Source organism: Myodes glareolus, chromosome 4 (assembly GCF_982192425.1).
Source record: "Myodes glareolus chromosome 4, mMyoGla1.1, whole genome shotgun sequence".
NCBI classification, from domain to species: Eukaryota; Metazoa; Chordata; class Mammalia; order Rodentia; family Cricetidae; genus Myodes; species Myodes glareolus.
Window position 1 is genome coordinate 37,303,067 of NC_142029.1, and position 25,254 is coordinate 37,328,320.

At 44.5% G+C, this 25,254-nt stretch overlaps 1 protein-coding gene, 1 long non-coding RNA gene and 1 pseudogene across 4 annotated transcripts; 1 reads left to right on the forward strand and 2 right to left on the reverse strand.

Moving 5' to 3' along the window:
- Positions 1–3,210: 3,210 nt before the first annotated feature.
- LOC148122236 (glutathione S-transferase A2) lies at positions 3,211–24,454 on the reverse strand. Of its 3 annotated transcripts, none has more exons than XM_048435711.3 (7): positions 24,431–24,454; positions 15,956–16,061; positions 11,376–11,427; positions 10,472–10,604; positions 7,554–7,695; positions 4,355–4,486; positions 3,211–3,547 (listed from the first exon to the last, which is right to left on the reverse strand). In XM_048435711.3, the coding sequence occupies exons 2-7, from the start codon at positions 16,040–16,042 to the stop codon at positions 3,425–3,427; spliced, it is 669 nt and encodes a 222-aa protein (XP_048291668.3). In that variant the 5' UTR covers positions 16,043–16,061; positions 24,431–24,454; the 3' UTR covers positions 3,211–3,424. The 3 variants fall into 3 exon arrangements, with proteins under 3 accessions (XP_048291668.3, XP_087761536.1, XP_087761537.1); XM_087905410.1 differs by lacking the exon at positions 24,431–24,454 and adding an exon at positions 21,086–21,241; XM_087905411.1 differs by lacking the exon at positions 24,431–24,454 and adding an exon at positions 17,476–17,649.
- LOC148122237 (alpha-1,3/1,6-mannosyltransferase ALG2 pseudogene) lies at positions 6,247–7,547 on the reverse strand (annotated as a pseudogene).
- On the forward strand, positions 17,039–20,219 carry LOC148122238 (uncharacterized). Its single transcript, XR_015737683.1, has 2 exons — positions 17,039–17,464; positions 19,781–20,219. It is a non-coding gene; the product is annotated as an uncharacterized LOC148122238 (long non-coding RNA).
- Positions 24,455–25,254: the final 800 nt, after the last annotated feature.

The following is a 25,254-nucleotide window of genomic DNA, read 5'->3' on the forward strand; positions in this document are numbered from 1 at the left end:
TGGCTTCTCTTGTGTCCCCAACCACAACATGCTCTGGTTGGTAGCCTGCCAGAGCATGATGGGGTCTGTGAGTGATGGGAGCCAGATCCATCCTGAAGCTTTGGAATCGCCCTAACCCTTTTAGTCTGCTTCCGGGTTGCCTGCTTCACTAACAAGCCTCATGAAGCAAATAATTTGTCATACCTGTGAGTGTGTTGCATGCAGGAGTCTGAGATACACACGCTGGGGATATTGCAGTCCTGACAGATGACTGTGAATTCTGACACCAGCAGAAAAGGGCTGCTGGGAGCTGAGTGTTGTCAGAATTCTTCCAACCTGGAAGCAATCTTGAAGGCCGTATGCAGAACCCTGGCCGCTGAATCTTGAGGGTACAGTCCTGATTTGACCATTTCCATATATAATCTTGGAAACTGGAGTTTTTGAGTCAGAAAAGTAAAATAAGAAGTAGGGCGGGAAAGGGAGCTCAGGAGTTAGAACTGCTGTACCTGAGTTATTGCTGGACTCTTTCTAGGCATATTCCAGGCATATTCAACTCTCCTTCTGGTAAAAAAGGAAAGAGGTGGCTGCAGTCACTTTGCGCCTGAACACTTTGCTTTCGGTATAGTTATCAATTAATTAATTACCTAATTAATTAGTGTATGTGTGCATGCACACACGTGCATTCCTGTGGAGGTCAGAGAACAACTCTTAAGTTGGCTCCTTCATTCCAATTTTAGGTGACTTCCAGGGATCCAGCACTGTGAAAAGTGCCTTACACACTATGTCATCCCACTGGCTCTATAATAACCTCTTCTTTAAAAAGGAGAGATTTACTTATTTTTATTTTATCTGTTTGAGTGTTTGACTGCTAAATGTATGTGTACCACAAGAATGTAGTACCCAGGGAGGCCAGAAGAGGGCATCAGATTCCCTTCCCCATGCTTCACCCAAAAGTGGAGTTATAGGCAGTTTTGACCTGCTGCTGGGAACTGAAATCCAGTCCTCTGCAAGACTTTTAACTAAGTACTTTTAACTCCAGAGCCATCTTTCTATCCTTTACTAAAGCTATTTTAAGATGGAGCCTTCTCGAACTAAAGGTTCTGAGACACAGTCTTTCTCCATTCCTTCTTTCATATTTCTTTCTTTCTTCTGTCCTTCCTTTCTTAATTTTTTTTTTTGGTAGTGGAAATTGAACCCAGAACCTCCCATGATGCTCCACCCCTGATCAGAACCATATTTTCAAAGACTGATGCTTTGCCATGGCTCCTCATGTTGCACAGATGTGTGTGTAGATCTAGCGCCCTCTGTTAAGGTTGCAAATCCAGGACAAATTATCTTTGGGTGTCTTTGGTGTTTATCATCTGCTATTGCCCGCCTCTGTGTCTCACCGAGCACCCTTCAGTCATCAGGCAAAGCCCTTGGGTGGTATCAACAGACCTCTAACTAACTAGAATTCAACCAGCATACCCTGAATTTGCACAGCACAGCCAATCATGGGGCCACAGTGCAGTTTCCATGGTGCCAAGGGTTCCCCACAACTAGAGGGTTTTACGGTCAGCCTGCCCAGCCCTACGAAAGACAAAAGTTGGGCTCAGACCCGGCTGAACAGTTTTCTCAGTGGCTTTAAGCAGTGACAATCTCTAGGGCAACCATTCCCCCAGTCCTTTTTCATGCCTGCTCGGCCATGTGACCAACCTGACACCAGGAAGGGAAGGCTATTGTCCCAGGGTTGTGGTGTTGAACGACAGAGCTGGTGGTCAGCAGACAGGAAGACATTCAGAGGCAATGAGAAGCACCCGCCTGACCTGAGCGGATGCAGACCCCCTTCGTGTGCTGTGGGAAACTTTGGGAATCACATGACTTTGTGCCTGTTGGGGCACTCATCTCCCCTGGCTTGGTGTAGAGGACCAGTGATGGCAGGACAGTTTCCAGAGTTGGCTTTAAGCCCTCATTAGCCCAGAAGAATCCTTTTAGAGCATTCTCTTCCTCTAGGACTCTTTAAACCACGTGCCTGGCAACAGTTCCCCATCAGGGAGGAAGGAGTGCAAATACTTATGCTGTGCTGTGTTCCAAACTAAGTACCCTGAGACCTGACCTTAAGTCCCACATTGCCCCCAGACCCAAATCACGCGGGGGTTGGCCAACCATGAGAAGTCTCATATTAGACTGAGAAAGCTTACTAGAAGGATCTCCCAATTAACTTTCCACAGCCTGGCTACCAATGCCTTGAAAAATGTCGGCAAGTATTCTACCGCTGAGCTGTCTGCCCTGCCCTACAACTCAGCTTTAAAACATATACTGTTGTTTAACAATTTCCTCGGTACTGAAGCATTTCTTCTGTATTAGGGTGTTCTAAGTGACTGGTGTGTGTGTGTGTGTGTGTGTGTGTGTGTGTGTGTGTGTATCTATGTATATGTTCAAAGGGTATTTTTTTAGACTGTATGTGGTCTGGGTAGTCCAACAGGCAAAGAAACCAGTAGAAATTCAGTCCACAAAGCTGGATGTCTCGGTAACCTCAATCTGACACTGGGGCAGAGAAGCAACATGGGAGGAAGACACTGAGTTAAACTCCCCAAGAGAGCTCAGGATACACTTAGGGTCTGAGCATGGAGGAGGTAAAGGAAGGGGGAGCTCAGGGCCCTTGACATTGGTGAAGATCTCAAGACGCAGCTGCTCCATCCTGGGCCTGAGGGGCAGAATCAGGTGAGGGTCCCAGCAAGAGAATGAACTGGATTTAGGTCACGGGGCTGTTGTGTAATAAAGGAACGAAGCAAGCACCAAAAGAGTTCATGGCTATGGCTTCAGCCTGGCCTGGAGAGGCAGCTCAGACAAGGATCTTAGGTCACCTCGGACAAGACAATTCGAGAATATAGCTCCCACCTGGGCCTGGGCCTAGAGGGGTAACCTGACTGGGTGGAGAAGTGTGAGATTCTGGGTCAGAATCAGCTGGAGAGGGTGAAGTATTACATCTTGCTTGAGCCTGGGCCTCCTGGAAGGAGAGTAGTAGGTGGAGGGGACCTACTGTGAGTCAACCAAGACATCTCACAGATGCAGTACCTACAATGACCATGAGGGGCAGCATGGGGGCAGGGCTGCTTAGGATCCAGAGTCAGCTTGTCAGGAGTATGCTTGTCAGGAGATTGGAGCTTCCTCCTGGGCCTCAGCCTGGAGGGGCAGAGTCACTGGATGACAGGAGTCGGGGTGGGGGTGGAGAAAGGAAGGGACATCGAATCAGACTAGTTTGCTTGCTTTTAATTGAAGTGTTTTCAGTTTGCCTTCCTCTTTATGTGTGACACCAGGAATCCCAGCTCACACTTCAAACACACTAGCTACATACAGTGTTCTTCCACGCTTATTATTTCAAAATAATCAGTATCCACAGCCGCTACTCAGTTTTGAAAAACACCAGAGGCTGGAATACAAGGACTCGGTAGATGCAACTTTACTAAAACTTGAAAATCTTCCTTGCCTCTTCGATTTGTTTTGCATTAATGGGAGGCTTTCTCTGGCTGCCAGGCTGCAGGAACTTCTTCACATTGGGCAGGCTGCTGATTCTGTTCTTCAGGGCCTGTGATCAAGAAAACACAGTCTGAGAGTCAGAACTGTTCATGTGCACAGTGCAAAACCTCTGAGCCTCTCCCAGCAAATGACCAAATGTATCCTTGCAGTAGGGTAAGAGTAGAGATAAAAAGAACCACAAATCTATGAACTAGAAACCATAGCTCAGCATAATTTCCTTAAGACCTCCTTTGACATCCAATTGCCTTCTCCTCAGGCCCCTGGACAAACCATGAACAGAGTGTGGTGCAGAGCACAGAGCACTGAGTCTCTCAGGTGTGAAAGCAGAGACTACCAAAGAAAAGTGAAGACGTGAAAAACTGAGTTGGAAATGGGAACAGAAAATATTAAACTCTGACCAGGAGCAACTCACAGTCAGTTTTCACACTGGAGATAAGGATGGGTTCACTGGGGTGTGGGGGGGGGGGAGACAACATGGTGGGGACCATGGAGAGAGAAGCAGAGTGCTGAGGAGTCAGAGCTGAGGAGGGGTCAGCGTGACAGAGACCTGCTTAGACACTGAATGTGCAGAGACAGGCCACAAGAGATGGAAGATGAAGGCCAGAAGCAGCCTGCAAGGAACAGGGGTCCAGGGAGAGAGCTGAGGGGTACTGCTCCTTTCTCATGACAAAAGACAAAATATTCTTCTTGGGGTACCACCTCCAAATCTCCATTCACAGAAAGATTATTGTCATGTCTCAAACCAGGGTTCAGTAGCTCAGTTTGGAGGTCAAAGGGTGGGCCCTCAGCAGCCCACAGGCCACCATTATATTCTCAGAGCCATGAGTGTGAGGCTGCCTCTCTGAGGTGATCTCACCTTCAGCAGGGGGAAAGGGGCCAGAAGGCTGGAGTCAAGCTCTTCAACATAGAGAAGAACTTCCAGCAGGTGAATGTCTACCCTGGTCAGCTTGTTACCGACAAGGTAGTCTTGTCCGTGGCTCTTCAAGACCTACCAAATTAAAGGAGACACATTATGAAAACATACAGTTGGGCTGGAGCCATTGACTTTCCCCAAGTCTCCCAATAAGACACTTTGCCTCTATTTACCTTCTAGTAAAGAGCCATTACAAGTTTGTATATTGTTCATGCATACTGAGAAAAGAATTATAATTACCACATTGTGGTAGTTTGAATGTAATTGACACCCCTAATCTTATAGAGACTGTCACTATTAGGGGGAGTGACTTTGTTGGAGTGGGTATGGCCTTCTTGGAGGAAGTGTCACTGTGGGGCGGGCTATGAGGGTGCCTATGCCCAGGATACCACCCACTGAGTGAGCTGACTTCCTGGTGCCTATAAGCCAAGAGGCAGCCAACATGACAAATGCCTGCAAACGTCCATGCTCCCCATCAGATTGATAAGGGACTGAACCTCTGAAAAGATAAGTAAGTCACCCCAAGTAAATGTTTTCTTCATAAGAGTTGCTGTGACCATAGTGTCTCGTCATAGCTATGAAAACCCTAAGTAAGACATAGACTCAAAAGCAAAAGTAAGCTTCAAGTGTTCTTCAGTTCATAGCGCGCTGTATACAGGGAACTCAGGATTCTCAGACATGAGTTAAGCTGTGATGGCTAGATCGTGTGTCCTGTGAGGCAGAGTCTTAACTGTCAGCACCATAGGCTACAGGGGACCGTGTGAGAGCACCTAAACTCTCCCTGCTTCCATAGAGCAAGGCCGAGGTGGGAGAACGGTCGGGGGATGGAATGAGACTCAGAGAGATTCTCTGTAGGTTTACAGTCAGCGCTGTTGGAACACAGTCTGAGAATGGAGTCACGAGAAGATTTCTGAGTGCTTGTGAGAAAACTCCAAGACCCCAAGGAAAAAGTCCTCTGACCTCAGCTTCTTCAAACACCGCAGACTTGTTCTTGGATTAAGCTTTCGTGCTCTTCCAAGTATAGTGGAGAGGAGTGAGTTCACCTCAGCTTAGTCTTTACGACGGGCTACTGTTGTTTCTTTATATGCCACAATGGAAAACATGTTTTGGGCACTTTTGACTTGATCATCACATGTGATTTTCTCTTGTGACTGCATCCTTTATTCATGTGACTTCTTTTAGCCCTTAGAGTGAAAAGAGTCTGTTGCTCTGGATCGAGCTGTCTGTTGCATGAGACTTCAGTTTGCTCTCAGTCTCCCAGGTCCCACAGCCTCTAAACAGTAATAACAGTCTCTGAGGAATGTCTAGGATCCCTTATCCACTAGGATCAGAGCTTTGTTCTTAGCTTTTGCTTGACAGAAGATCAAGTCAGTCTGATGTGTTCGTGATCTTCCTCCAAAGAGAAACCCTGACTAAGAGAGACACTACATGTACACCGACACCCATTCATGTGTGGAGTGTGCATGGCTCTCCTCCCAAGCCTGCCATCTGTGACCCTAACTCCTGCAGGCCAGTGTTCCTTTACATCTCTTCATCAGCCTCCTCCTCTCCCCTGCATCACTGTCCTAGGTCAGGTTCTCCTCCGTCTTTGAAGCTCTATCCTATTCTCCTGACAGCCAGTGGCTCTCTGGCCTCCCTGTGTGATGTGACAGAATATTTTCCCATCTGTGTTTTTCTGCAGTTTGACCTGGAATTGAAGCCCAGTGCATCTGCAGGATCTAGGTTTATCTCTGGTGTGGCTCAGCCTTCCAGAGATCAGGTGTGGTTATGGCCTTGAACCCTGTTGAATGTGGACACTAGATTGGCGTGACCATGCGGTGCTCCTTCACAGGTCATTTTTTTTTCCAGACCTAATGCTTTATTCTCTTCCTGTGTCAAGCATCATTTATTGTCCAGTTGCAGTAACAAACAAACAACCCCCTCCTCCCAAAAAACACCAATAAATAATACTGAGCTCTCTGGTTATGGATCCAGGCAAAACTCAAACAAAACTTTCCTAACAGCTAACAGAGAACACTTTAAGAGAACTGAGCATGAAACCCGCAATTGCCCGTTCCCATTACACCCTGAAGTCAAATCAATCGACTGTGACAATGATGAGACCTAAACTATTAAAGCCAATTAAGACAGTGGATAATTACACCTTTATATATAAAGGAATCATAATCCAGGAAAACAGAATTAAAATAGCCTGCTAGCAGCAGGTTTCTACCATCCTTTCAACGCTGATGAGATCTGGAATGATTACAGCATTAAGGATATAGTCAGAAAAATCACAGGTAGGAGTGGCGGACAGGTGGCTCACATTCAAGACTCAAGTCTACTTAAAAAAATGATCTTACTAGCACTAGTTTCTAGCTCCTTCCTTTTGGTTTCAGAGGTGCTTCCACAACCCGGAAGGATTGCAGCGCAAGTTGCATACTGGCCCTGAGCTCTAGAGGTGCCCCGGCTACACGAGTTTGGTGACATACTGGAAGAGCTGCTCCGCAAACACTTCAGTGGAGAACTTCTCTGCCACCCTGGCTCTTCCAGCCAGGCCCATCGTGGCTTTCAAGGATGGCTTGTGGATGAACTGGTCCATTGCCTCTGAGAAGCGCACAGGGTCAGGCTCACACAGGAACCCTGTGACCTTGTGGACGACAGACTCCAAGGGCCCCCCTGAGTTGATGGCGATGACTGGGCACTGCATGTACATGGCCTCCAGGGGGACAATGCCGAAGTGCTCATTGCTCGGGGTGTAAAGCACACACAAGCAGCCGTGGAGGAGCGAGATCTTCTGTCTGTCTGAGAAGGATGGCAGAAAGGTCACGTGGCGCTCAAGGTCTGACTGCTGGACTATTTTCTTTAACTCCTTATAGTGTTCCACGTTTTCCAGGACCCTATCGTTGTAACCACCACCCATGAACAGATGAACCCTCTCCCAGTCTTGAGATGTCAACCGTTTGCGAAGCTGGACTAGGGCGCTCAGCGCCAAAGGTAGATTCTTCTTCTCACAGGCCATTTTTATACAGCATCCTGTGGGCAGGGAGCTGCACAGGGAGGCTCATGGAAGGTCAGTACGGCAGCACCCTGTCCCTCCCAACCTCTGTCTTTCTCTTGTCCTGGGAACACAGTGTCGACAGACTTCGAACAGCCTACTTACTTTTTCATAGGCAGGCAAGTATCGGTTTTTGATCTTGTCTTTTACCAACAAGATCTTGGCTTCTCTTTGGTCTGGGGGACATATGACCAATGGCAGCATCATCTCAGTGAGATCAAAAATACCCTCTGTGTACATGTCGATCCTGAAAGACGAAATTATCCAAATGGTTAAGGATTCTCAAAGGTTCCCTATTTTACATTTCAATCTAAAAACCTAAGAAATTTACACTGGAAGATGTTTGCAAAGTTACTTCATCTAGTGGGTATAAACATAAAAAATTTATATTTAACAGACATATTATCTTTCCTTCTAGGACATCCTATCTGTTCAGATACAGTTTTAATTTTTTTTTTTATACGCAATGGCCCCAACCCAAGCACAAAGAGCATCACTCACCCACTTAGAGATGCAGTCATGATATACTTGGTGGTATCCTGGAAGATAACCATCAAACTCTACAGCAGACTTGCATGCTCTCTGACGTGATTTGATCTCTATAGCCGTGCTGAAATTCTCAGAGCTACGAAATTGTGGTATTGGGAATATCATGGGAAGGTGTGTTACTTTTGTCTATGTGGCATTTGTTTAACTCTGTGAAACTGTGATGCTTCACTTCTCTATACACCCGATGGCTTCATAGAGCTCTGAATGGCAATAGTGAGGCAGGAGGAAGGAAAGGAGGGACTGGCAGGCAGAAAAAATTATATTGTAGGAGAAATCTGGGAAGAAGGGGTTCATAGAAGTAGCCACATAAATAGGAGGACAAGAGGGGCAGTCACTCAGCTACACAGCCATCCATGGAGTAAGAATGAGTTTTATAGAGTAAGAGAGTGAGAAAAACCCAGAGGCAAAAGGAGGATGGGATAATACAATTTAAGAGAAGCTAGCAAGAAACAAGTCAAGCTAAGGTCAGATGTTTATAACTAAGAATAAGCCTCCGTGTGATTCTTTTGAGAGCTGGGCAGAGGACTCTCCCCAAAAGAACAAAAAGAGCAAAAAGTATCCTACTCCTTCTACATATATACCACAACACTGCCTCCCATGTGCTCAACACCAAGCCCTGGCTGAGCCTTCAGGTGCGCCTCTCTCATTCTGCTGTATGGCTCAGAGTCATTCTTGGTCAGTGTAGAAGTCTCCTGTTCATTTCTCGGGAAGAATATCTGTATAACCAGAACACACTGCTGCTGGATTCTGGCCTTGCTAACATTTGTCAAGACTTGTCTGCTTCTTCATTCATGTAAACCACAGCACACTGGGGACATATGCATTCCCTTGTTCCAAACTGTAATTTGTACCATTCTTTTTGGACAGAGGTTCAGCATCATACAGTCACACATCACCATTATTATACCCTCAAAATGTGTTTTCCTGTTTTAGTAAGTACTTTTGCAGGATCCTAAAACACAACATTCTTCAATTGTAGAAGATTTTGGTCTCCCCCATATCCCAGTCCTGGCACCGTGGCAGCTAGTGCAGGAGGACTGATCTACTTCCTTCTTGTCCATGGTGAGGATGGGAACATTTCATATGATATAAACCATGTACTGTAAGTTTGAGGCCAGCCTGGTCTACAGAGCTAGTTCTAGGACTTCTAGAGCTGTTACACAGAGAAACCCTGTCTCACCTGTCCCCTTCCCCTCAAAAAAGAAATGAGCCATGGAACATATGCCCTGGTGTCTGCTTACTTTACACGATGTAATGTCCACGCTGTATCTTTGTATTGCTTTTCTCATGTATGTTCATGGCTAAAATCATACACTGTGCTCCTCTTTCATCTATTATTGAATATCTCGGCTGATTCCACCATAGGAAATCATAATAATGCCGCTAGAAGTATTTCTATACAAGCACTGTTACAGTCAGGTCCATTTCCCATGGACATATGTTTCCCACACCACATTTAGCTATTTGAGCAGCTGTGGTGTTCTCACACAGTGGTTCATGACTGAAGGATTTTATGAGAGCTCTGGGTCCCAGCATGGGTGGTACAGTAATCCTGGCTGCTTTAGTCCTGAATTAAATGCTCCAGGTAATCTTGGCACTTGGGAACCTATCTCTCTAAGCCTCCTTGTGTTGAGCAGTTCATTGGTGTGGGAGAATTGTCTGTATTCTGCCAATCATGTATTTTAATAAAACGCTGATTGGCCAGGCAGAAAGTATAGGCAGGTCAACCAGACAGGAAGTAGAGGTGGGACAATGAGAATAGGAGAAGGCTAGGGAGGAGGAAGCTCCCTCCACCATTCCTGCCCAGATCATCGAAGAGGCAACATGTGAGCTGACAGCTGAAAAAGGTAGCAAGCCACGTGGCTAACATAGATCAGAATAATGGGTTAAGATAAGTCATAAGAACTAATAAGTAGCCTGACCTAATGGGTCAATCAGTTTATAATCTTATGGAGTCCTGTGTGTGATTTTCCTTGGGAGTTTCTGGTTGTGGGGTACCAGGCGGGACAGAAACCCCAACAAGCCAGCCTTCATGTTACAGTTCATAGAACTGGCTGGCAATTCAGATGCTTGCTCTGCGCTGTTCCTACTCATGGGATGTGGGAGGCAGTTCCTTCACCCTCCTTTCCCTAGGACTCCTCCTCCAGCCTCAATCTTGTGTCCTTTGTCCTAAACTATTGGCTGAGGTCCAGCACTGAAGCCTTGGGCATCTGGAGTCATGGCTCCCCCATGCTCAGACCCTTGGCAATTCTGTCTGTGTACTGTGCTGACAACATTATTCTCGGCTGTAGCCACACTCACCTGCATCCACCCCATTTGTTCTTCCCTCTCCTTCACGGACTCTTCCATCCTTGGCCTAAGTGATATAACCAGCCTGCTCCTAGACACAAAACCTTCCACCCTCTTGCTCATTCATGGAGGGACCCAAATTTCCTTTGTTTCCCCTTGGAGTAACAACAGGAAATATACCATACAGGGCTCTCTCCTTCGCATCCTTCCCGTAGAGGTTGTATTTGGTGGCGATGTAGTTGAGAATGGATCTGGTCTGTACTAGCGTCATCCCGTCAATCTCCACCATGGGCACTTGCTGAAACATCAACCTCCCATCTGTGAAAGAAGAAAGGGAAAGGTCTCTGAGGTGTCCAAGTCTCACTTCTCAAAAGCAGGAAAATTGTATTGAAGTGTCTGATCATGCAAAGGGAAGATAAATGATCGACTCTCAGTCTTTCAGGCTGAACCCCATTTACCTTAGCGTCTGTTTCCTCTCTGTCTCACTCATATTCTTTTGACTTTTGAGCTTCTCACATCCATCTTTATTTCCTATCCAGACACATATTATATTTCTAGTGCCTGTTTTCATGTCAGTTCATGTCCCTGGATGCATTTGGAAGAGGAGGAGGGACAGCAGAGAGCCACCATGAAAGCAGAACTAGTATGCTTGACAAACTCATCATCAGGGAAACTACCATGAGCTCTCCAGCCTTTTTTTGGTGGTTGATAGTAACTCATAGGTAGTTTAAAAAATCATCACTGCTCTTTTCTTTCCATGATGTAATTGATGCTGATGTGTCTGTGTGTTTGCAGGGCAGTGTATGTGGAACCCTGTCTGTGTAAGTGAGTGAGTCATCCTTACTGAGATTGCTCACTCTGGAGTAGAAATCATAGAAAACAGTAACAACCCACTGGCCAAACTTTTGGAGAAACCAACTTTCCCACCCTTATCACTGTCTCCATTTTTAGAGCACCCAAGGAGCCCCACCACCTCAATCACATCACTCTGCCATTCCTGCCTGTCCCCACCCTCTGCTCACCAGCATCACCTTCTGGTAAACCTTCTACTCGGCACCTTACCGAGGACATACACATACTTAGTGTTACCTTTTATTAATTTTTCCAAGTCTTCTGGACATCCTATAAACTTCTCTTCAAACTGAAGACAGAAAAACAAGTAAAGGCATTCTCATTAGCCCATTCTGTATCATTGGAGATCTTTTAAATTGTGTGGTCTCTGTCTGGTAGAATATTCACAGAAGTTAAATCTTGTAGTAGATACAAAAGAGTCTGATATTGGCCACTAAGAAATTTAGATTAGGTCCATCAACAAAAGGGTGTTTATTACAACAATCTTGTGGTGTTCCTCCACCCTGACCCCATTCTAGAACCTAAGAAGGGAGTGATCTCTGGCAGGCCGTCACTGGGAAATTGACTGTTGAGGCTTTGGATTCTCGGGAAAGCGTTTTGACTTCACTGAGAACAGAATAGAACTTTCTGTGTCTCCGTCATGGCACATGGCGTGGCCCGTGGGCATCTACATTTCTTATTTCCAAGATATATTTATTATATTCATTATACTTTATTAAGAAGAGGCCTATTTCGGGACTTCTCAACTGTAAACAATGAGTTTATAACACATCATGGAAACACAAAAGGGATGGGATCAGACTAACTCTTACGTTGTCCTTTATGTAATTGGTGAATATTAATTAAGGAAATTAAATCCTTAGTAAAACGATTTTTATATTCACTTTTTTTTGTCTGTGCCCCTGTCTTTGGATTCACTCAAAGCAGTTCTGTCTGGATGGCTCATTCAGCCAGTATTCAATCATATCCTTTTCATCTTTGCCATCCTTGATCTTTGAATATTGTGCTTTTGCATTTATTGGCCCCATTTCAAGATTCTCTAAACAGCTGTCAATTGTTCCCTGCCAATTTGACATCTCTTTAAACACACCGATATTGAGTGCTTGTAGGTTGAGCTTAAGGTTACAGACTGTGCTCTGAGCATTTCGCCTTTCTCAATAACCGCTCCTGAAGTGTAAACATAGCTTGAAAATCCTTGCTTATTTTAATAGTCATCTCCCAGTTCTGAGACTTGAAAAATGTATATCCAATGTTTTTAAGTCTTCAGTTATTACATATTTTGTGTGCATAGGTGTTTGTCGGGAAACAAACAAGCAATCTGCGCCTACGTATGTCTGTGCACCACACACATGCCTGGTGGCCCTAGATGCCAGAAGGCAGTGGATCTCTTGGGACTGGAGTTACAGATGGTTGTGGGCCACCATGTAGGTTCTGGGAATAGAACTTGAATCCTCTGGATGAATAGCTAGTGCTCTAAACCTCTTAGGACATTGCTCCTCTCCTTATCTATATCTTTCAATTTCATATCTGGGGGCTGGAGAAAATGGTTCAGGGGCTAAGAGCACCGAGTGTTCTTCCAGAGGTCATAGACTTGATACCAGCACCTACATTTGACGCCTTTCAAGTGTCTGCACCTCCAGTTCCAGATCCAATGCCCTCTCCTGTCCTCCTTGGGCACTGCACACAAATGGTGCACCACAATCCGTCCAAGCAAAATCACATGCACATAAAAGAAAAACTTAAAATTCAATCAGTATATATGTGGTTGTGAAATCTGGATGGCTGTCACCATCTTTGGGACTTTTCCAGTCCCCCACTCTCTCAGTTCTCCAGTCCTGCAATAACACATCAGCAGGTTTACACCCTCCCCTCTGCATATCCAACCGTCCTCACCTCACACGGTCCTTTAATTATCTCATCAAATGTTATGTTTCCCACCCAAAGGAAAGTTTAAAACTGTCATGATCAAGAACTGAAAACCCAGTCGTATCCCCACTTGGATTTGACATGCTCAACACTCCCTCTCGATCATGCTAATAATGAAATTTTTCATCTTCAAAATTTTCGTATAAATACATGCTACTCCTTTCCCGTTTTGATCTGAGAAGTCTCAGAGCTGAGTCATAAATTTCTTAGTAATGTAATGAAAGGACATCCTTTGAAGCTGAGAGATTTCCCAGCTGTGAATCAGGTGCCTTTCCCTCTCATACACAAAGCAGAAACATTTTCTGCAGCTTAGGGAACAATATCTACAGCCAATTCTAAAATAAGTTGATGAATCCATCCTATCTGATGTCCACCTCCAAAATAGACCTGCAGGTTCTGGGCGTTGAAAAGTTTTATTTAGGGACAAGTTGAACATGCCTACAGCAGGTACACAGGAACTTCGATGTGGGTGCTTGCTGGTCAAGCAAGATCCAAATTCTTTATTTTTGTTATCTTTAATTACTGGTGTGTGTGTGTGTGTGTGTGTGTGTGTGTGTGTGTGTGTGTGTGTGTGTGAAAATTAGTACAGAATCCACAGAGGACAGGGGCAGCAAAGTCCCCTGCAGCTAGAGTTATTGGCAGTTCTGAGTCACCATATGTAGGTGCTGAAAACCAAACCGGGGTTCTGCAAAATTGGTAAGCACTTCAAAATGCTGAGCCATATTTCTGGCTCCTCATCTAAACTTCCTTTACTTTTGAGTATATAAATGTTTCTGTGTGAAGGCCTGTGTGTGTGTGTGTGTGTGTTTGTGTGTGTGTGTCTGTGTGTGTGTGTGCACGCACATACCAGGACAAAGCTGCGATGTGAAAAGACATACAAATTTTGGTTGTTGCATGGGTTTCTAAATCCAAAACCAGGGCTTCCCACTTTAATCTCCTGAGCCACCTTGCTACCAATCTAGGGCCGTAGAAAGGACTTCTTTCCTTTCATAGTTAAAAGGGACTTTTTAGTCATGAAAGTTTGAAAATTGGTTTCTAATGTGATTAGTAGTTTGCTGACGATCCCATAACCCCACAGATTGGACTGACAGACAATGAAATGACGTCAACCATGTGCACAACACTCACAGAGGGGCAGGGAGTGGTGACATCATCACAGAGGGAGGCTGAACTGTGATGGGCTTGGGGGGTGTGAGGGGGATGATGTCAGTGGCATCCTGTGGGCACATTGAGCTGGAAGGTCTGAGCCAGGGTCTCTAGCGGCCTCTGCCCACTGCCTTCTCAGTTACCATGGACGGGGAACAGGAAGGCTTGTACAGACGCCCCACCCCCTTCTCCTGAACTGAATCAACAGTCCCGTGTCTTAGAACATCCCCTGAGCCACAGAGCTGGCATACACACACTGGCACCCAACTATTCATGTATTTGAAGCAATCCTCCTGGGCTGGCACTAGCGAGTCTTGGTTCTTATGCACTCCTTCATTCAGAAAGGATCAGCTGAAGCCCTGTTCCTTTAGGAATGGAGGTGGATTCCACACCTGAGGAAAACACGTTGCCATGACACTGAGGGAGGACACCAAAGCCGCCTTCACAGGACACCACTTCATCTTTTACCCTTCCCATTCTTCTCCTGTCTGAGGAGAACAAGATCTCAGGCAGCTTCCAGCACTTCCTCTCAGGAAATACCAGTTCCTGGAGTGAGCTGGGAAGTGTTTTGCCCAGGGACGCCTCTAGAGGGAAGCACTAAGGTCTACCAGAATTTTCTGTCCTAAAGCTGGAAAACAAAACATTTAACCTCAGAATGTTGCTTCCACACTCACTTGGGCCCTTCTCACACTTTCCTGAAAGCTCACAGATGTGGGGCCACCTGAAGATGGGAACCCCATGTTATTCACCAGCTTTACCCTTCCAACCATCCCTGTGTGTGACATTCAAGGGTCCTACAAACCGGTTACTGAACTTTGTTCTGTTTTGAATGGCAGTTTGCTAAAGCCTCTGTGTCAGGCCTGCCATTCGTGCTGTATATTTTAAATTAAACTTTATTGACTATAAAGTGCAGTCTGTCCTTTTTAATTTTATTTAATATTATATTCAGAAAGAGTATATGTGTGTGTGTGTGTGTGTGTGTGTGTGTGTGTGTGTGTGTACATTCATGCAAAAGTGCTCATGGAAGTCAGAGGTATTGGAACCCTCTGAGGCTAGAGTAACCGCAGTTGTGAGCAGCCTGGGTGTGTCCTCTGCAAGGACACCATGGGGTTTTGACCACCGAGCCATCACTTCAGTCTCCTGTCCCCTTGAAACCATTTTTATCATGGAAATTTCTGCTTCTACGCTGTAAAACTACACACAAGATGCAAAGATCCTCCACCCATCAATCACCAGCTCCAATAACCCCCAGCTAATGTCCACCGGGTTCATCTCTGCCCACCTTCTCTGTGACTCTGACCTTAATGTCAGACTTGAGGTGTCAAATGTCCCCATCACAAACAATTTTATGAATCTTAAATACTCTTGTTAAAAGAACAGGGTCATACCTATAGCCACAATATCATACCGTAATTTGCAATAAATGATTGGAATTATTTAATAATCAATATTTGGGTTTGTATTTTTGTATGTCTCATTATGTAACTTGATTCTAATACTCAAATAGTTAATTAATCAAGTAAGTATTTTATTTTTTTTCCTGAAAATATCCTTTAATGTGAATGTGTTCTTTGATAGAGAGCATGGTCAAATTTTCAACTGTTCGAATCAGTCCATCTTCTTACTACGTGAAGATCACTATTAACAAGAAACCATGCACCATTTTCCTGGGTGGAGCCTCTCAGCTTAGAGAAGTATTTAGACTTATCTTATGTCCCATTCCAGAAGAGCAATGCACAACCTACCTCCACCCCTGCTGCAGCCAGGAGCCACCTGATGCACTCCATCCTGCCCCGGCCATTGAAGTAGTGAAGCACGGGCTTCCCAGCCATGGCTGCAGCTGAGGTTTTACTGTGAATGGAAAAACAAAAAGGTCAATCCCTGGGAGACTGTGCTCTGGGATATGGTCAGATATGGTCAGTAATACAACACTAGGGAAGGGCAGTATGCCTTCTTCATGGATGAAGGGGAACAAAGACGTCTCTCTCTCTCTCTCTCTCTCTCTCTCTCTCTCTCTCTCTCTCTCTCTCTCGGTTTTTTGAGACAAGATTTCTCTGTGTAACAATTATAGCTGTCCTAGAAAACTTTTTGCAGACCAGATTAGTCTCAAACTCACAAGTCTGCCTGCCTTTGCCTCCCCTGTGCTGGGATTAAAGGCATGCACCCCAGTAGGTTTCTATATCTTAATTTCTCACTCAGCAGTGACCAACAATGAACAATGCACCAAACCAGTCTCAGCTGGTCATAGGCTTTTGCTTTGAGGACATAAGCAGAGTAAGTAACCCTGATCCTATAATGATAAAGGATCTGCGATCTTGTTTCGCCTATTTCTTGAAAAGTTGTGTATGCTTGTTTTGTTGGGAAGTTTTGTCTGTTTTTTGGTGTGTTTGCAAGTTTTGCTGCAATCATGGAGCTGAACAAGAATTGTCAGGCTATTTTTTACTGTTTTTGCTACCAACAGCAGCCTGTTACCACCCAGCCCTGCTGTGGCTACATTTATGGTCAGGGCTCAAAATTTATCTCTGGGGTTGGCAGGAGTCCAAATGGCTTTTTGGTGTAGATAATGTTAAACCTACTTTATGCTGTTCCTTATTAAAAATCTGGCTCTAGGGATGGGGAGATGGCTCAGAGGTTAAGAAAACTGACTGCTCTACCAGAGCTCCCAAGTTCATTTCCCAGCAACCTCATGGTGGCTCACAACCATCTGTAATGAGATTTGGAGGCATCTGTCTCCTGTGGGCAGCTACATGGCTTCTCTTTGACTCCACCTTCTTTCTGCCAGCATTCAGTTTAGTTTTCCCTGCCTAGCTCTATCCTGCCCTATCACAGGCAGCTTTTCTATTCATTAAACAATAACAGCAACACATACACAGAAGGATTTCCCACACCAAGCCTTACTTAGTCCCCTGTATATGTTCAAAGTTAAGCTTAAAACAAGTAACTAGAAACAAAGTTTGTCTATTCAGATATGCTTAGACATTTCTCAAAAATATACCAGAGATCTACAACATATGGCATTTAAAATGTTGATTTAAAAACTTATGATATCAGACAGAGACTCCCAGATCCTCTCAGTGTCTCAAGGTCTCCAAGGAATATTACCCACACCACGACTTCTCCACCTGGATTTGGCAATGCTGACCACTGGGCAAGATGCCCCAGTGAAACAACTGCCACCAGGACCCGGCCCAGGTTGTGGACAAGCAGAAGGAAACTGGAGAATTGATCGCACCCCTTTTGCTTAGACAAATAAGGTAGGTCTTACCCATGTTCCTCCACAGAAAAGACTCTCAGCTTATGGGCCTGGTGAAGACTGGTACTGTTCTGATACTTCTGCCTCCAGCACTATGGAGACCTGTGCTACGGACTGGCTCAGGGGAGCCACTCAGACCGTAGGGAATCAGGGCGAAGGCACAGGGGAGATCAGGATACGGCGAGGAAAGTGACACACAGACACTCTTCAATGTTGAGACATGCTGTTGCGATTTACTTACTTCAGTGCAGGATTATATATTTTTTTACAATCAAAGAACTTGGCAAAGGCATACATCATCAAATCATAAAACAGAAAAGAACAGCATAAAATAGTTTACAAAAAGAATCTTTGAAGATGCTTTGACTTGGGCACAAGGACTTCTGATTTCTCACACTTTACAAAACAAATTCTCTCCTCTTGCCTTCAAAGAGATCACTGCCCTTGAGCTAGACCATCTTTATCAGCTTGCAGGTGGCTGGTTGGTTTGAGCTAAGTGACCTTATGTGCCTGGGTGAGAAAGAAAAAAGGCTACTATCTCCCTGGGAAAGCTTTCTGCTAGGAAAATTCTAATACATAGTCTTAAATCTCTCTGAAGTTTACTTTATATCACTAACTTCAACTCTCCTCCCTTCTCAATTCTCAGGCTCAGATAATGTCAGCTTAGGCTAGGTCTTTTTCTAGCCTAAGAAAGGTTTCATAGGCCTTCTGTTTACAATTGCACATATTTCTCAGGCAAATGCCTAAAGCTTCTAAGGTTTTTCCTAGTAAAATTAACTCCTTTTGTTTCACATCATCAAGCAATTGTCCTAATGATGATTCTGGCAAGTCCCAGAACTGGCTACTTTTTTAAGGCTTTAAATAATAGCAGAGCAGAATTCAAAAATGTCCTTAGCAGTCTTGTTTGTATCCGCAACTGCCTGGAATAGTCTGATCTGTTAGCAATATGCAAGAATCACAAAGAACATACAGACAAGGGAAAAGACACACATATGGCTCCAAGGACAGCCAGGTTGAGTCAGTATTAATGACAATTCAGGTAGCATTACACCACAACTGGTTGCCAAGGGACCGCCTGGAACATACAGCTCCTAGAAGCACAAATCCCACTCCTACCAGCAATATTTGGCCACCCAGTCAGCATTTCTGCTACACTGGCAAGACAGCCGTGGATGTAGCAGACCTGCGTATGGCTCACTGGGTATGGGCTGATCTCTGTCATTTTTAATAGATTTGGAAGCTGCTTGGTCTACACTCAGGTATAATTTAACCTTCTTGGATCTCTGAGAGTATTGACCAATGGACTAGCTATAGCTGTCAGCTTAGCAGCAGGCAGCCAGGTTCTTCCCCAAGGCTGCAGCCAGCTTGTTAGCTCATTTCATATGTAAAAATCCAGAGTTGCTTTTCCTAGAGCTACTAGGTGTCCTGTTGAGAAAAAGTAGACAGGTTTGTCTTGCTTCATAAAAAAAGATGAACAGGCTTCATAATAGTTTGATAGGCTTCATAATAAAAGATAAACAGGTTTCAGATGTAACTTTCCACTAAAGGAATATGATTAGAACGTGATTAAAAATGACTTTTCTCAGTAGTAATGGCCTGTGTCTCTGGTGAATGAAGAAATGGAATAAAAGAATAAAATCTATACAAGTTTTGAGGGTCTAAAAATGTTTTGAGTCTAAAGATATGAAAGCTTATAAATTTGAAGGGTCTTGAAAACAATTTAAGTTATATAAATAAGATATAAGTAAATACTTTAAGATATAAAAAGTGTTTCAAATTTCTTCCCCTGCTACGGTGTACAAGTTCAGAACTTAACCTTAATAAGGTTAATGATAAGTTAATAAGACTTTAAGGTACTTCTCCCTGGGCTAAGGACATCTCACTGCAATCCTTATCTGGCTCTCTGGACAGAGGATAATGTATATGCTTTTAACCCAAACTTGTAGTTTTTGCTAGGACTCAATGGTATGAGACTATTCCTGCTGTTTTACAGATATCTGTTACCTGCTTTTTCTACGATATGGTTTTCAGTAAAGTATCTAAAACTTTTATGTCTCTTTTTGTCAACAAAAAATTCATGTAAGCTTCAGAGAATCTGGGAAGTCATTAAACTTGGATTCACTTCCCACAGGTCAAAAGGACTCCAGATAGGTACAGCCTAAGGTTTCCCCACGTGTCTAGTGCTGAGAATGACATTTTTCTCTCTCTTGGTCTTGAGCGTCCTCCCTTTCCCACTTACTAGAACTATGGACCTGAATATTTTCCTTTAAGTGCATCAATTTTAACTTCTGTTCCTCGTTTAAACTTGTCTCAACAGGATTCCACTTGGTTGACAGACACATTTAAGCATCGGCTGCTGACGACAACCTGTTCTAAATGACAGAGCCCTGGACGTGCTGGAAGCTGTGGACCAGTCCAGCCCATGTGAATGCTCCCTATGTCTTCAGTGCAGTCAGCCAACCAGATGCTCCTGATGAGTGCCCCACTGCCTGAAGTCCCTCCTTGCTTTTGACCAGCCTTTTAGGCTTCTTGGGCCCTGATAACAATGCCCCAATGTTACCTTGAAGTAGTTATAGAAAAGAAAATGTCATTCTGTGCCCCCTTTCTAAAATAGGTTGAAATGCTGAGTCAAGGGCGAACTCCCTGACTTGGGGCACAAAATGGCTACCTATAATGTTCATTGCCATAGCCGAAAAATAGGCCCAGAGTTGTTAATGAATGGATTTATTAAATAAAATGGTTCTGCAATAGAATAAGATACTCTGGTCCTTTAATGCAGAAGCAAAGAGGGCATTCAGTTTATAATTTGGTTGTACTCAAAGATAACAGTTATAAGCCCTGGTGGCCAAGGATGGTCACTGCCATAGAAAAATCTGTGAGCTAATAGCTCTTGGGTCCCAATACCATCGCCTTGAAACTCTAGGCAAAGCAGGACTCGTGATTGGGTCCTGTGGTCTGTACTTGTGAAGCGGGGAATGTATGGTCCAGTCATAATAGGCTCAATAGAGATCAGCCAGTTAAAGAGCAGGCCTGAGTTTCAGGTTACCCTAAGGCAACACCAGGTTCCAGAAAAGACCACAAACTGAGACCACTCAGGCACCGCCCAGGAATGGAACCTTCAAGGGGAAAATACCTAGGGATCTAAAGAAAATACCTGACATTGCAACCATTGTGGGTAGGATCACCAGATGTCCCTTAGTCTAGCACATACCCAGTTCCCATTCACCAAGACACCCCAATCTCTGCTGTGACAAAAATCCTAGCCCAATTTGGCTTATTGTTCTCCAATCTCACTGCTGTGTCAGATGGATGCAGGGTTGAAGCTCAAGTTTAAATAACAGCTCTTTGCTTTTGTTACAAGGACAGACTCCATAGTGTTTTTTGGGTGACCCTGTGATCTGGGCATAACAAGGTGAACCGGAATCAAACACAGCAGGAGTCAATGGTACTGAGCAGTGAATATGATAAAACTATGTTACAATTACATGAGTAGAAATTACATTATAGAGCCAGCTCCTTTGCACAATTATTGCATGCTAAATAGAACATTGAAAAGCTGTTTTTCACTGATGGAGACACAGACATGGAACTTGTTACACAGGTTATAAAAGAGAGAACTGACCTAATGAGAGTCCAGGCTTCCTCTCTTTTCAGCTCCCCAGCTCCTGTTCCAGGTGAGTGTGGAAGCTACTTTAACAAGGTGACCATCCTCACCAAGGGGGTGGGGACCAATAGGGAGCAGCCACTCCCATCGACTCCCACAAGTTCAGAATTCCAGAGTTTCATGATAGACTAGAAATATGATAAATCAGAGGGAGGGACCTCTGAGACCCAATCTCTTCCTGAAATTCCAGAGTCCTTCAATGTAGTTCCTACAGTCCTGTAAATAACCTCTTACAGGCTTTCTACAAAAAACTCTAAAGAAACTCAGCCTCTCTCTCTCTCTCTCTCTCTCTCTCTCTCTCACACACACACACACACACACACACACACACACATACACACACTCATACATATATGGTGGAAGGGTAGGGAAGAAGGAAGACATAAAAACTTCATAAGAATCTTATATACTATGATCTTCCTTAATTGAATCAACCCACAAACGCTTCAGATAGAATAAGAAAATGTGACTTTAAACACCTGAGTTTAATAGATACCTTGTTAAGTAGATCCTAAATAACAGAATATACAAATTGTCGTAAATTCAATGCTAGGACAGAGTAGAGGTTACACTACCTCCTGCTTACTGCTAATGCCATGATATCAATCTTAACCTTTGTCATGTTTAATCTGGAGCTGAAGAGCAGAATGGAATTTCACAATTCACACTTAAATTCACCTGGATGGTCATCAACATACTGTCCCAGCATGCTCTGGGTCTCTGTGCATCTGTGCATCCCTGCAGTTACTGCTGTGGGAAAGCTGTGCTGTCAGGTCACCATTAACAATGTCATTTCTTAGATATATCTTTATTTTACGACCATGAATGTTTTGGCTGCCTTTTTGTGCACCACATGCTTGCCCCCAGAGTCCAGAAGAGGGTGTCACATGCCCTGGAACTGTAGTTACAGATGGTCATGAGCTGCCATGCGTTGCTGGGATTGAACCCCGGTCCTCTACAACACCAACAAGTGACCTTAACCTCAGAGCAATTTTTCCAGCCCTATCGATGTCATTTCTCAAACAGTGAGAATTTCTGTTACTTTCATGCAAGTTCCGACTCAGACCTCTTATCCACAAACAAGGGCATCTGTCACTGACTTCCCTCACAGATCAGCAAGTTCACTTGTGATTTTTAGGTATAATCATTGGATCACAGGTTTCAGGCGACTAACCATTGCATTCTGATCTCAGTGGCTTCAGAGATTCATGACACTGCCTGAGTCTGCACGCCCTCCCAGTGTCCAGGGCTGGCCCCTTTGTACCCTGGTGTGCACTGCTAATTTCTCCTCAGCTGTAGAATCTGCTCCACTGCTCTACAAACAGCTGGCAAAGCAGCAGTGCTGCACTCCAGGGTGATGCGCATGTGCACAGCACAGGGTCTCAAGTCCTTGTGTCAGTCAGTTCAGGAACGAGCTGTGTCTGACAAAGCTCATGAAAGAGTGCATGTCACAGGCAGCAAGCTCCTGGCAGAGGAAGAAAGAAAACCTGTGGAGAAGGCGAGTGTCCCAGAAGAGCACTGTGGAGACTGCTGGGGAGACCTGGGAGATCTCAAATGCACAGCAAGGGCTGAGTCAGGAGTGCTGCTGAGGGTGCTGGTGCCTCAAAACTGAGTCCATTGTCCCAGCCCTCAGCTGCCTGCCTCTGGTGCCATTTTCCCGGGACCATGTCCCTGTTCTTCTAGCCTGCCTGCACTTTAGTCTTTCCGCAGCCCAGGCTCCGCTCTCACCATTTCTTCAGCTGGGCCTGCTCCTCTCCATCCACATGCTGGGCTTCCCGTCAGGTCCCTGTTCAGACAGCACAAAGTCCTGAGCAAGGAGCTCTCCAGGGCTTGGTTCTGAGTTCCCAAGGCTGGCCAAGTGCTCAGCACACTGGAAACCTCTGTGAGTGTGTGACCAGCTTTCCTTTAGTGTTTGAGATGTGTCACTGTGTGCAGGTGTAGAAAGGACATTCTGTGGCCCATCATGTGCCCACCTTTGAAATAAGAAATATAAAAGTTCTTGGATGCAATTCCAGAACTTTACCTCTAATAAAAATGAAACGTGTTCTACAAATGTGTTCTTAGAAATAACTTTGCCTGGAGAAAAGTTTACAGGGCTGGGAATGGAACTTGGATGTAATATTTGTTGTGGCATGTTCCCAAGAGCCTGGGGTAGAGCCCACATCGAAAAGAGAAGTTGAATGACTTAAAATCCCCAAATACTCTTCACCAGCAAGACAGTTAATGTGGACACCAACACCCCTGAGTCATCTCACTCTGAGGCTGTCTCTCTTTGCCTCTTAAACATTTGTGCTTCTCAAGAGTGCTAGTCATGTTTACAAAACATGTCTTGGGCCTTGTTGAGAGTTCACCAGTCTTACACAGACTAATAGAACAGATATGAGAACAGAATCTATCATTCTGTGGTATACAAGAAACACACCTCAACTTCAAAGTCAGACTTCAACTCAGTGTAAACAATTGGGAAAAGATTCTCCAATCAAGTGGACCTAAGAAACAAGCTGGTACAGCTATCCTAATATCTAACAAAATAGAATTAAATCTAAAATTCATCAAAAGAGAGGAAGAAAGATATTTCATATCCGACACAGGAAAAATCCATCAAGACAATGTTTAAGGCCCAAATACAAGGGCACACACATTAGTAAAAGACACATTACTGAAATTTCACCAATCTCAGGCTTTCTCAGAGGCCCCAATGACAGGACAAAAGGAACCTAGTTCTGTGCCCTTGCTCAGGAGTGGACCTGGCAAGGCCAGTTTAGGGAAGAGGCCTGGACAGAGGAGCTAAGGTTTTGGTTCCTGGGAACGTGCTGTTCCTCCTGAAGAGACTTGAGTTTCAGTCCCAAGGCCACTGTAATGCTCTTGAGAAACCCTGTGTTCCCTTTCGGTGACATCATTGATTAGCCTCCTGTTGACTTTGTCGCATTTCTCCCTGAACAATAGTATAAAAGATGCTCCATTTTTTTAATCAACTGTGGCAGTTTATACCTACCAAGTAGGAGCGGGAGGATTAGAAATGTTAAGCAGGAGAAACAGAGATAAGAAATAAACACAGAGACACAGGATCGTGTTGGGAAGAAAACCCAGTGCCTGCTGCATACTGAGTTCTGCATTCTGAGTTCACCCATGGATAATTTCCCCTAGACTTTTATACCCCAATACAAAAGGGGGGTAAGAAGGCAAAAGACTGCTTTACCATGATACAAAAGACAACCAGAACATTTACTTGATCCAATACCTTGAGCCATCTATCCACTAACCCCTGAGTAAAGCATGTGTTGGTTGATGCAGTGAAAATACCTTAGGCCAAGGATCCTGCAGACAGCCATTCCCCAAGTCAAACCTCCTATTTCAAGAGAAGGAGCAGAAGGATGCTTGAATTCTCTGATCTTTGGTCAGGATGGAGCAGATCTACCTCTATGGGCCATCTTAATGTCCAAAACACCGGGTAACCAACCTTAGGTCTGGGTTTGTAGCCAAACTTGTTGTTAACAACTTTGAGCAAGCAAAATAATCTGAAACTCTCTGACCTTCTGATAAGGTGGCATAGGCTCACATATTTGGGTCTCCACAAGGTCCTGGGCCCTAAGGTGGGAGTGAGCAGGTCATGGAGTTGGGGAAATGCTCAAAGTTCTGGAAGAGACCAGATAGGCAGAATTTCACCAAAGTAGTTGAGTCAAGATAGACTATATTTATTAGTCAATAGCCAATCCAAAGCAAACAGTGTGTCAACTTTAAAAAAACATTAGAACTCAAAGTCCCAGGTCATTAACATCCGAGGTACTTCAAGTTCAGTAAATGATCCCAGAGGATGACAGTGTATGTCAATGAAGCAAGAGGTCACAGTACCAAAGTTAATGTGGGGCGTTAAAGGGACATGCTGGAGTCAGGCTTGGGAAATACTAGATGTATGGAGGAAAGTAGCCTAGAAGTTTTGTTGTTCTTTAACAGATTTAACAATTAGAGAATCTTTGCACATTTCTGACTTTTATTTTTATGTAAGCATGCATGCATTTGGAGACAGGGTCTTACTACAAAGCCCTTCTTTTGTCACTTTTGTTCTCTATCGAAGTCTGAGCATCAGCAAACGTCACCAAAAGACAGATGCAGCAGCTGTGACTCTT